We start from the raw sequence: 13888 nt of genomic DNA on the forward strand, positions 1-13888 counted from the left end.
GTTCGGCGTAGGATCCGGCAAATTTTTGGGTTTTATGGTCAGCCAACGCGGCATCGAAGCTAACCCTGAGAAGATCAAAGCCTTGATCGAGATGAAGTCACCTCGGACGGTCAAAGAAGTTCAGAGGCTCACCGGCCGAGTGGCAGCCCTTAACCGCTTCATATCCCGCGCGACAGATAAGTGCTTGCCCTTCTTCAAAGTCCTTCGGCAGACCTTTGAATGGACAACTGAGTCCGAAGAGGCCTTCCAACAGTTAAAGCAATGCATGGCTAACCCCCCCTTCTCTCTCAAGCAATCACGGGTGAGCCTCTCTTCCTCTACCTAGCAGTATCAGAAACCGCAGTCAGTGCGGCTCTCCTCCGAGAAGATGGCTCAGTCCAACGACCGGTCTATTACATTAGCCGAGCTCTCAGGGGCGCGGAGCAGAACTACCCCTTGCTGGAAAAACTATCCCTGGCTTTGGTCATTGCCTCTAGACGACTCCGCCCATACTTCCAAGCCCACTCCATAGTGGTCCTCACCGACCAGCCCCTGAAGAAGGTCATGCAACAACCGGAACTCTCAGGCAGATTGATGCAGTGGTCAGTAGAACTCAGCCAGTTTGACATCTCTTACCGCCCTCGGACAGCAATCAAAGGGCAAGCTATAGCTGATTTCATCATGGAATTCACCAAACCGACCTCGACCACCACACCCCCGCCCTTACCAACTCTAACAGAGCCAGAAGATCCTCATTCCTGGACCCTCAATGTTGATGGGTCGTCCCGAAGAGAAGGAAGCGGTGCCGGCATCATCCTCACCTCTCCTGAAGGCGGTCACTTCAAATGTGCCCTCCGTTTCCTGTTTGAAGCAAGCAACAATGAAGCCGAATATGAGGCATTAATAGCAGGACTCCGCCTCGCCAAGGACATAGGGGTCAGCCACCTCCGAGTCTTCAGCGACTCCCAACTTGTTGTCGGTCAAATGACGGGGGACTTTGACGCCAAGGACGATACGATGCGAGCCTACAGAGACCTGGCACTCCCTCTTGCTCGCCTCTTCAATACCTTCCACATCAGACATATTCCTCGGGCAGACAACTCCAAAGCAGACGAAATGGCTCAGTTGGCTTCAGCTGACCATCCTACTCTCAGCCATGACGTCCGCATAGAATACCTACACCACCCGGCCGTTTCACCGAGTCTACAAGCTATACAACACATTCAAAATGAACCTATCCCATGGGCATCCGACATCCTCCTATTCCTGACCACAGGAGCACTCCCAGAGGACCAGCAGCAGGCTTCCAAAGTCCGATCCCGAGCGTCCAATTACGTCATCATCGACGACATATTGTACAAACGCGGTTTCTCCCGGCCATACCTACGCTGCCTCAATCCAGCGCAAGCAACTTACGTAATGCAGGAAATCCATGAGGGGATTTGTGGCAATCACTCAGGAGGCAGGTCCCTTGCCCAGAAGGTACTCCGTACTGGGTATTTTTGGCCAACACTCAGTCAGGATACGACTGATTTCGTGCTTAAATGCGACAAATGCCAACGCTTCGCCAACATCCCTCATGCTCCTCCTACAGAGTTAATCACACTCTGCAGTCCTTACCCGTTTGCCAAATGGGGGATTGACCTGGTCGGTCCCCTTCCCACCGGTCGAGGTCAGACCAAATTCGCAATCGTTGCCATCGATTACTTCACCAAGTGGGTCGAAGCTGAACCCCTTGCCACAATCACCGAGCGGAACACAACCAGGTTTATCTGGCAATCGATCATTTGCCGATTTGGCATCCCTCAAGCCATCATCTCTGACAATGGCAAACAATTCGATAACGCGAAGTACAGAAAATTTTGTGCAGATCTCCAGATCCAACCGTGCTTCTCCTCCCCCGGTCACCCCCAGGCAAACGGCCAAGTTGAAGTCACCAACCGTTCCCTTCTCAAAATCATCAAAACCAAGCTCGAAGCTGCTAAAGGCCTTTGGGCCGAGGAACTGCCCAATGTACTCTGGGCTTACCGAACCACTGCTCGCACCCCCACCGGCGAAACCCCTTTTCGCTTAACATATGGCGCTGAGGCGGTTATCCCGGTAGAGGTCGGCCTCCCCACTCCTAGGGTTTTACACCCGGATCTGGCCTCAGCCGAAGAGCTCCATCGAACACACCTCGATCTAATCGAAGAGCTCAGAGAAACCGCTGCTGTCAGATTGGCTTCTTACCAGCAGAAAATGAGAACACACTACAACCGCCGAGTCCGACCTCGAGAATTCTCCGTCGGGGATCTTGTCTTACGAGAAGTGACTCTCGCCACAAAGAATCCAGCCGAGGGCAAACTGGCAGCCAAATGGGAGGGCCCCTACATCGTCAAAGCCCGACCACGACCAGGCACTTACCGACTCCAAGACATGGAAGGCCGAGACCTGCCCCATCCCTGGAATGCAGAACATCTGAAGCGTTACTATCAATAAGTTCATATTTTTGTATTACCAATATTGTTGTATTCCCCTTTTCTTTATATATAAAGCAAATTCCGATTGCAGATCTACACTGTCATAATTCAAATGTTTGTATGACGATCCCATAACATTGCCACCGACAGCAACTCAAAACTTCACAACCTCGGCCGGCCTCAGCGCTTCAAAGCCTCGGCCAGACCACTCGAAGCCTCGCCCAGACCGAGCACTCGAAGCCTCGGCCAGACCGAGCACTCGAAGCCTCGGCCAGACCGAGCACTCGAAGCCTCGGCCAGACCGAGCACTCGAAGCCTCGGCCAGACCGAGCACTCGAAGCCTCGGCCAGACCGAGCACTCGAAGCCTCGGCCAGACCGAGCACTCGAAGCCTCGGCCAGACCGAGCACTCGAAGCCTCGGCCAGACCGAGCACTCGAAGCCTCGGCCAGACCGAGCGCTCAAAGCCTCGGCCAGACCGAGCACTCAAAGCCTCGGCCAGACCAAGCACTTCAAAGCCCCAGCTAGACTGAACACTCGACCGAGCACTCCAAAACCAAACAAGGCTACATTTTTTCACACTTGGTCACATTTTTAAACTTCCCCACAACACTTACTTACTCTTACCTTCATGTTTACACTCTCACTCGTCCGTTTTGAAACCTCCTCATAACACTTACGTTTTTCACATTCACTTTCAAATTTACACTCAACTGTCTAGCTACTACTTGTAACTTACCCTCTACCCTTATTTGTGGACTTTTACTGCACAAAATTTCTTACTCATTTTTACTGCACAAGGTTTTTATTCACTTTTGCTGCACAAACAGTCAGCTGCCAACAGACACAAAATAACATTCGTACACAAATTCATCTTAACCAAACTCTTCACGTATTTATTCATTCACTCATAGAATTACAATGTAAAAAAAAAAAAAAAAAAAAAACAATGCACAAAAATTACAATGTATACACTTAACCAAACCCCACAGAACACGCCCAGCTCTTCTTCTCCTTGGCTACTCTTCCTCGCTGGATGCTAGATCCTCTTCTTCAACGCCTTCGTCCAGGGGGGTCTGGGCCACATCATCTTCGCCTATTGTCACACTACTCAGGTCCAAGTCTGGAAACAGCTCCTCAGCTCTACGCTTGAACATTTTCCAACCACTGTCCCAGTACTCGGCCATTTCATGCTTATAGAAGTCGGACTGCTGGAAGCTTTCAATCACCTCTGATTCTGTCCTACCTCCAGCAGTCTTCCTTGACGGGCCCAACCCCCCAGGCTCTTGACCAGCCAGACTCCTGGCGACAGCAGCATCCACCTCCATCTGAAATTCGGAGGACCCTTTATACTGCTCCACTGCTGCGACGCATAGATCAGGGTAGGCCGCCTTTTCAGACGCCGCCTTCGCCCTCTCCTCGTCCAGCTCCCTTTGCAGAGCCACCCTTCCAGCAGCTGCCGTCGCCCTCTCCTCTTCCATCCCCTTCCTCAGACCCTCTAGCTCCGCCGCCATCTTCACCTTCTCCATCTCCCATTCCCTCAGAAGCCTCCCCTTGTCCTCCTCTGCTCTGGTGCGCTCCTCCCCCAGCTCCTTCAGCAGGTCTCCAATTCTAGAGTCCGCTTCATCCTTCTGCCTGACCAGCTCTTCATTGCTGGTCATAGCCTCCTCATGCCTCTCGACCGCCACCGCGCAGGCCTTCTCGGACTCTTCCAATTTTTTGTGCTCACCAGCCAGTTGGAACTCCAGCGACACAACCTTACGGCGTGTGTCCTCCAGTTCCAACTTGACTGCTGGCAGGTCGGCATAGGCAGTCTCCCAGTCGGCACTATCCTCCCTCAACTTGGCCAGCTGGACCCTGACCTCCTCAGCCTTCAACTTGGCGGCCCCAGCTTTCCTGAGAAGAGCCCCCGCTAAGGTAGTCACCTCCATTTGGGCGGAGCATAACCCCCTCAGCAGGTCGGCCTCACTATACCCAGATGCCGCGCGCAGAGCTCCTTCGTCCACAATCCTCACCAGGCGGTCGGCTCCCGCCCTGGCTGGGCCTTCTTCTCCCTCCATCCTCCCAGCTACCGCGCGCGCATGATAAATAGCCGTGGCCACACGAACCCCCCCTTCCTGGGGGTCGGGCCTCCTCTGAACCTGTTCCCTCCCGCTCGGCGCCGCCTCCCCCACCCCAGCCTCCGCTTGTACTGGTGGACCCACCTCCATAACCTCCACCGTTGGGATGATCTCCACTTCCTCTGGGGCGTCCTTTGCCGCAGACTCCTCTGCATCCGTTGGGGCCACCTTCGCCCTCTTGGCCCCAGACTCTTCTGCAGCCTCCTCTGGGGCCCCCCTCTTCTTCTTCTCCTTCTTTTTCTTCATGACCGTCACAACCCCTCTGGCCTTTTCCTTTACAGGGTCTACAGGCGGCGGAAGCGGCTCAAAGCTACCCAAGTCTTTTTCCCCCAAAGGCCTAGGGCGCGGTCGGATCCTCTCCCGCGAGAGTGGTTCAGCCGGTCGGCCCCTCTGCGCCTCTATCAACTTCGCGGCCTTGGCCATAATGGCTCGATCCTCCATCTCCTGTGCTCTTCTCCTCTCTTCCAACTCCCCCCGGTCGAGGTCTCCACCTTTCGGCTGCGGTCCCAGCCCCGCCTCAAACAGTGCTGACGGCTGGACAAGATCGTCCCATCTGGCTTTCTCTCTCTCTCTCCACTCCCTCACTTTCTTCACCCTCTCTTCCGCCACCACCCCCAGCCTAGATTCCATCGACCGATTTGGCACCTTCCACATGGTGCGCACCCCCATCCCCCCATTAACTGACACGAAAAACCACCGTGGCCGCCACCCCTTGATCGACGTAGGCAGCCCCGCCACCAACCCCCTGCCCATCACCGCCTGTAGGGTGACCCACGTTTCTTGCTGCCCCGACGCTTTGTAACATGAGAAGAACTCGTCGATCGTCATGGCCTCTCCTCCATTCGCCTTAGGCCACGCACTCGCACAAGCCATCAGAATCTTCCACGCATTGGGCACCAACTGCCCCGGCGCTACCTCCAGGCGATTTAGCACATCAACCACCACTTGAGGCAATGGCAGCCTCAGCCCCCCTTTCAGCGCCTCCTCGTACAGGGAAAACTCCCCTGGCTTCGCCATAGACGGCCTTTCCTCTGGCGTCGGCAACCGTAAATCTACCTCCGCCGGAATCTGGTATCGCTCCCTAATCGCCTCCAAATCCGCCACCGTGAGCGTGGATCTGTCCGCCTTAGTGTGCCACTGCCCCGACTCCACCTGGTTTAATGGCTTTGGGGCCAATATCAAGCCCGATGCCTCTGCCCTGTACTGCGCTGCTAACTCCTCCCCATCATCGTCCCCCAACGGGTCTACCCTCACGTTAACTACTCCTTCTTGTGCCATTTCTAGGGCTTGCTCACAAAACACTTCTGACGCAACCACAAGAAAGTTGAGAGAATGCTACACAGATATGTCGCACGCCGTGAAAGAGTTGGATATTTTGAGTTCTTGTCCCACGGTAGGTAAAACGCATTATACCTAAAACCTACGGTTTTGCCCGTATTCCACGGATCCACATTAATTTTCACCCGTTTCAAAACCTTTCAAATCAACCGCCAAAACCGCCTTTTCAAAACCCCCCGTGACCTATCGCTTCATTTCCTGCCCCAACGTTTCATCTTCCCCCACGACACTGCCACGTGTATGGCCACGATGCACTGTCCCCTACCCTTACCCTGTCTTTTCCATTTTCACATCAGCACATTTTAGAACCCCACGCCCCCCTGGTCGGCACACCTCACGGTCGACCCCTGCCGCTCGGCCACCCTCGTGGTCGGCCCACCTCACGGCCGACCCCCCCCGCTCGGCTACCCTCATGATCGGCACGTCTCACGGCCGACCTCTCCCGCTCGGTCACCCCCGTGGTCGCCCCGCCTCACGGTCGACCCCTCCCGCTCGGCCACCCTCGTGGTCGGCCCGCCTCACGGTCGACACCTCCCGCTCGGCTCTCCTCGCAGTCGGCACACCTTCCAGTCGGCCTCTCCACCCGTTTCACACTTCTCTCCCTTCTCACTATTCCCTTCGTTGGTCTAAAGCTGCACTCGGAAATGGGGGACTACTGACATGGATAGGCCCACAAGGCACACGGCCCACGGTAAACCACCCCGAACCCAGTGCTTGGGGCCAATGGCACAACCCGGTTGCTTGGGTGACAAGGCCCAGAACAGCTGGAGGCCACCTAGACATGAAGGGCCAACGGCATTTAGGCACACGGCAGGTGGGACACGGGCCACATCAGCAGACAAAGATCTGCAGAGTTATTATCACAACACATCACCATTAATGCAACCCATCACAGCATTTATTACAACAGCACTCCCCGCCGGAACAGAGCCTCCATCACCCTAAACAAGATGAGCTATGGCACAGGCTTTCGGCGGAAAAAGCATGTCACAAGAGACAGGAAAAATGATGACAAAAGGATATAAGCAAGGATAAGAGGAAAAAAAAGAAGGTTAAGTTGGTCTCTCTCTCTTGATCTCTCGATATACAGTCTTTTCATACTCTGCTCTTCTAATTCTTGCACCGGAGGGTTCACTGGGGGACTACCCCGTTCCCCCCCCTGAACTTGCTTGCAGGTCATCTGGCGGAGCCCCCTTTTTGAGTCGGAGTCTGGAGAACCTGGGCCGGTCCGACCCATCCATCCGGGAATCGATACATCATCAATTTCGAACCATACAATTCGGATGGCCCAAAATAGAATATGAAATACACATAGTCTCAGGTTTTAAATTCTCCCATGTTTTACACAAAATGCCAACCAATTCCTCAAAATTCAATTCGCATGAAACATTAATGGCAATAGTATCATTCCCATATTTGCACAGCAACAACACTGCACTGTCCATTGAAACTGAAACAAAAAACAACAAAAATAATTTGTTTAACATAGAAACACTTCACAAGAACAACATAAAAGTCCAGAGAAACTTCTAAAAATTATAATTTTCTCTGAACTTAAAATAAAAGTCCAAAGACATCTACAAACTGATATTCACCTTCAAGATGATAAAAAACAAAATCACAGAAACTTAATGAATCACAGAGAAATTTACTGCTAACTATTAAACACAATCATAGAAAAAAATCACACAGAATATATGTTATGAAATTATAGGCTTCTCCATGATTTTCACCTCACTACAAGCTAACAATTTTCTATGCGTTATTCTGTAATATTGCACTCATAGAAAAATCCAGAGAAATTTACAAACTTATATGCACCTTCAAGATAACAAAAAACACTGCATTGTCCATCTAAACTGAAAGAAAAAACATAAAAAATAACTTTTGCTTAGAGAAACAAAAACTTCTATTCATCTTCTACAAACATATAATTTCCTTTGAACTACAAACTGAAAGTGAGTAACAAACTTACAATTTTCTCTGAACTACAAATACAAGTCCAGAGAAATTTATGAACTTACATTCACTTTCTCATATTCTATCTGCATTAGAAACTTCTAATAATATGTCCATATGCACTTATAATTTCCTCTGGACTACACAAACAAAAATGCAGAAAATGAAATTTCTCTGGTTTGAAAAAACATAGAACAAAACTTATCATTGATCAGCATGTTGATAAAAAACAGAGCACGAAAAATGAACTCTAAACATCAAAATCACCCACACTGTCAACACTATTTGAAATTGATCAAAAAACAAAGAATGAAAAATTAATTCCAAAAAATAAAAATCAACTCTATAAACCTGGCCTCTCTCTAAACAAAAATTCAAAAAAAAAATCAAAATGCATGTGGTATCTCCATTGAAAACAAACCTGATTGAACTCCACTGAAAATCTACACGATCAACACAATGTAACACCACTGAAATCTCCAACGAAATCTACAAGATCGTAGCAATCTTTCTCGTCAACTCCACTGAAATCTTCGACGAAATCTCCACCATGAAATCTCCACTGAAATCTCCAACGAAAACTCCGACGAAATCTCCACTGCAAATTGGATTTCCAAAATCTATCAGTTAAGTCAACAATATAATATTCAAACAAATTTATGTTATAAAGGAAGGGTAATTTAGGTACTTTACAACCTAAAATAAATTTGAGGGACCTTAGCAATCAAAACATATTATTTTGGACCTCTCCTCCTATCAAAAGTAGATGAGGGACCTTAGGCCAATTTTCCCTTAAAACAAATAGGTGAACTTGACAAAAAAAATAAAAAATAAATTTTTTATATAAAATAGACTCAATCCATTCATTATTTTTCCAATCCTATCCAAAATTCAGCCAAGCTAATCCTCCTCTTGAGGGGGATTACTAAGTCTATCACACTATTAATCCTCCTCTCAAATCATCACCAAACAAGATTTGGGTGGGACCCATACCCATACTAATCTAATCCGACCTGTCCTTTTAAACATACATGGCCTTATAGTATTTGCCATTGGAAATGCTCTTAGACCTACTATTTTATCGTTTTATCATTTTTAGATAGATAATTTCTAACTAAACAAAACACATAAATAAAAAAAAATAAAAACAATTGAATTCTAATTCTAGCAATGTTATTCCCCCTATTCGGTGTATGTTGTCTAATTAGATTTTCTATTTATTTTGTTGATGAAAAAATATTGTCCATTTGGTATATAAAAATGTTAAGAGGAAAAGATCTAAATTGAAATCAAATTTGGTAGTACAAAAATAAAATCATTTATTAATTTAATTGAACATATATAACCTTCAATGAAAAATGGTTGAGAGTATTAAAAGTGGTATTCTAATAGCACCACTAATAATGTGACAATGTCCCACGCCCACTGTCTATGCCTTGGTTTTTTTTTTTTTTTTTGACGTTCTCAATATATTAATGCTATTAATAATTTTTTTTTTAATAATATGAATCATTGTTGAACCTTCAATAGAGTAAAATGCAACTACACAAAATAATAATAAAAATAATAAAAATCAACCCTCTTGATTGGGACAAAATCTAATTTGATTTATTTTTAGAGCATCAACCAGAACAAGTGAATGATGTGACTAATATCATCGAAGAGTATGTTTAATGGTGTGCTATATGACTTGCTATTATTACATCTTATCTTGAAATTTTCAAAATTTCACTTCAGTAATAAGGCACATGACTTATTATCGTTTGAAAATGTGGCTATTTTAATAAGTTAAAATAGTTATGTTTAAAAAGATTGATTGATTTTTTATAGTTGAATGTGATATTTATGAGAGAAAAAAATAAGATGATTATAGATTTAATGTGATATTTTATTTTATTAACTATTTTAACATATTTTATTTTTTTTATGAATTTTAGCCCAATAAACAAAAAAAAACATTTGCCAAACAAGGTCAACGTCAAATATAGCACAAATTTTACCTAAAACTAAAATCTTTGTCTCTCTCTTTCTTTTAGGATCCTCGTATCGCATTTAATTTGACATTTGTATCAGTAGAGCAAAATTACTTAAATTAAATATTTTAATGTTATTCATTGCTAAATAATAGCTATAACTAGCCTATTCAACCATTGAAGATACTCTAAGGCATAACATCAAATAGTATGGTCCTGTTTGGTGTAACTGTTAAAACAGATTATAAATTATAGCTTAACAGATTACAGATTATAGATTATGACTTTAATCAAAAGCTGTTAATCTATTTAGTGTAGCTGTTGGTTATAAATTTAAGTTGTTGAGTAGTGTTTGTTAAATAAGTTGTGAAGTACCTTTTTCAATTAAATTTTATTTTTTGTTATTCACTATTTGTCTACATTTCGAATAAAAAATAATAATAATATTCTATAATCTATTTGGGTCATTTTCTATTTTAAAAAAAATAAAAAATAAAAAAATCTAAGTGTATAATCGTGAATTAACATGTTCACAGCAGAAACTGATAAACAGAAGTAAGGGCTGAGTAACTTCTCAGAATCAATTTTTTTGACTTAAAATAAATTGTTAGAATCAAAAACTGTTTAAAATAAATTTAATCAAATAATCTAAAATAACTTTTAAAAAACAAAAATCATAAATTGTCTCTAAAAAACTTAAACAAACACCCCATTTCTTGCGAATAATGTTTGAGAGCCACAATTTGTGTGGCTCAAATGACTCAAAACTGCCAAAATGACGTCGTTTTGGCATGTTTTGTGCTCAAAACGACGTCGTTTTGACAGTTTTGAACCATTTGAGCCACAAAAATTGTGGCCCTCTACCATTGCCCCATTTCTTGCACTATCTTTTGAAAAACACTCGTGACTTTTAAAGTACAACTCTTAACTTTACTTATAATGTTATAAATTTTAGTTGTCATCCCATTAGGATTTTTTTTAGTTAATTTTTTTCAGTTGAGATTTTTTTTTTTTTAATTTGAGATTAAAAAATTTGTTTGTATTGGTTTTTTTAATTTCTTGGACTTTTGTAAAAAATAAAATAAAATGAATATAGTTTGGATTTCATATTTCATCTTATTAATTTATTTAACCTATTCTATCTTTTGTACTTATTTAGGCTGAAAAGCTCTAACCAAACAAAACCTAATATCATATTAGCTTAAAAATGAACTACTTAAAATCCAAAATTCTATCCCATTATTAGAAGGGAGTTTAGAAGTTATATTGTAAATTTTTTGATTTTTAATTGGGCTTATCTATAGAGGAGTGAGAGGGTAATTTTTGTGAAAATTGGGCCGAGTTAGGAGATGGTCATTATGGCCCATAGTATGAAGGGTAGGTAAAAAGGCCGTAAAGTTACTCCGGCCTAAGAGAAGTGCAAAATTACTCCGGCCCAAGAGAGGTGCAAAATTACTCCGACCCGAGAGAAATGTAAAGTTGCTCCGGTCCGGAAGCGACTTGGAGTTAGGTCGGTCTCAAAGTTAGCCCGGTCATGGCGTATTGTTGTTGGAACGGTCAGAATCTTGCTACTCGGTAGCTCGGTCTAAACACACCATGGGTTGCACATGAGAGAACCGAGATAAGGAGGAGTAAAAGGAAGAACCGAACTAAGTATAGTTCGGCCTGCTCTACGGCTCAGCATAGCCATGATTACTTCGGTCATATTGGGGTTCGGCCATGGTAAAAACCATCTCACTTGGTTTAAGCAGTGAGGGGGGTGTTGAAGGATAAGCATTATCTTTCAGGAGTATGAATCCTAGGAGGACTCTGCATGGAGGAGTAGAAGTCCTACTAGGATTGTGCCACACGAAACCTATAAAAGCTTACAACATCACCTTTGGAGAGGTAACACACAACTTTGCTTTTCGAATACACGAAGCTTTTGTCTATTTGTCAAGTTTACTGACTTAGGCATCGGAGAGGTTTCCGGCACACACCTGCCGGCTAGCTCACGTTTGTGTTTTTCAGGTGATAAAGTGACGATGTACAGAGGAGTGCAGACTTAATCAACAGGATTATACGAGAAGGTTTATTTCTTTCCCGTACAATTGGCGCCGTCTGTGGAAATTGAGACAAGAACAAAACCTCTTGATTAAGCTTCTCCTCTTTAGAAACAATGGCGCACAATGAAGATTTACCGCAGTCCGCCATCGACGGGCAAACACCAGATGGGGGTGCAAGGCGTGAAGGACTACCTTCTATCCCTCCCATGGCAAATTTGGAGCCCCAACGACATAATCCCAGGAGGGATACAAGGGGGAGGAGGCGGACTAACAGCCCCCGTCACTCTCGCTCGCAAAGTCCTGACAGACAAAGGCGGAGGATTGATCCTCAAGTTCTGGAGGACCGCGTGAAGGAGCAAGACGAATTGATAAGGAAGATAGCGGCGGACATGGAGGCCTTGAAGCGCCAGATAAAGAACAAAGAAGTGACGACAGGAGAGGGGCGCAAAAATAAGACGCCCCCTCGCCACTTAGAAAATCGTAGTAGGAATACCACACCCTTGCAAGGAGAGAGTAGAAGCCTCAGGACAAGCGATACTCAATCTAGGTCTTCCAGAACTCGTTACTCCAGGTCTGAGAGGACGAGATCTGAAAGATCATACACTGAAGGAAGCACGTATTGGCCCTCATATACGCACCAAACCAGATCTAGACCGACAGAGTTACCCAGATCATCTGACTTACGAACCATGCTCGAAGAAAAAGCACGATGCAAGGAGGATGCCACGGTACGGGATCCACACAGAATTTCAGCCTTACAGCGGTTGGCTCCTCAGACGCATGGAAGCGTCGAGGTTGGAATGCCAATACCGCGCCCTGCCTACGAACCAACGGACAAAGCATTAGCAAGGCTGCAGACTTCGCCGTTTGTTCCGGCGATTGAAAACGTGCCCCTACCATCAGGCTTCCTTCAGCCCAAATTCACTACATATGAAGGGAAGACGGACCCCTACTCACACTTGAGCCACTTTCGCCAGGTCATGGCTGTATACTGGCGAAACGAGGCCTTAATGTGCATACTCTTCCCATCTAGCCTTGGCGACCTAGGCTTTACTTGGTACGAGAAACTTCCAGAGGGCAGCATAGCCTCTTGGGCGCAATTGGCAGAGGCGTTCGTAACCAGGTTCTGAACAAACACTAAAACTCTGGTGGAGATCGACCAGCTACTCTCCATCGACATGAGCGATAAAGAGACCCTAAGATCCTACAATAGTCGCTATTGGGAGACATTTAATTAGATTGGGGACTGCCCCACCAATCTCGCCATTGCACAGTATAAAAGAGGCCTTCCAGTCGGGAACAGACTAAGGGACTCGATCACCATGACGCCACCCCTCACCATGGAAGCCTTGATGGAAAGAGTGCATCAACACATCAGGGTAGAAGAGGATGGCGCACGTGCCAAAGCAAAATCTAGACCGAACACAGTACCAGAAAAGAAGACCTCAGTGAAGGTTAATACGGTAGATCGACCGAATAGGAACGGACGTGGCAAACAAGATAACGGAGAAGTCCCGGATAAACAATGGTTGAGAATCCGCACTGCCATAACCACGGTATTCAAGAAACCGATATATCGGATTCTAAGTGAAATAAGAGATGAGCCTTTCGCCAGATGGCTAGCCAAATTAGGGGAAGCACAGAAGGACTATGACGAAAGATCACGGTGCACTTTCCATAAAGAAAAGGGACACCGCACTGAGAATTGCACGCCATTGAGACAGCATCTAGAGGAGTTGGTGGCAGCAGGACACTTGGATAAGTACATTGAAGGAGGAACGCAACCAGCCCCCCAGGACCATAATAACCCTAATGGGATGCTAATCGATGCCCCGCCTCAAGGCAATATCAATGTGATACATGGAGTCTTTGAACCTGAGCGTGTATGGGAACTCAGAGGATCAATCAAAAAGGCTGAACACTTAAGAGAGGTGCTAAGTGCCCAACCTGCCACCAAGAAGGGGAAGACAGAGGCAACAAACGTCATGTCTTTTTCTGATAAAGACTTAGAACGGAT

General features: G+C 45.8%; 1 protein-coding gene across 1 annotated transcript; it reads left to right on the forward strand.

The window, feature by feature from the left end:
* Positions 1 to 963: 963 nt before the first annotated feature.
* On the forward strand, positions 964 to 2562 carry LOC145791222 (uncharacterized). The gene is made up of 2 exons (XM_082871544.1): positions 964 to 1461; positions 2530 to 2562. The coding sequence occupies exons 1-2, from the start codon at positions 964 to 966 to the stop codon at positions 2560 to 2562; spliced, it is 531 nt and encodes a 176-aa protein (XP_082727670.1).
* The last annotated feature ends 11326 nt before the right edge of the window (positions 2563 to 13888 follow it).

The sequence above is a fragment of the Camellia sinensis genome, chromosome 5, assembly GCF_055761805.1.
Source record: "Camellia sinensis isolate YWXY chromosome 5, ASM5576180v1, whole genome shotgun sequence".
Taxonomy (NCBI): Eukaryota; Viridiplantae; Streptophyta; class Magnoliopsida; order Ericales; family Theaceae; genus Camellia; species Camellia sinensis.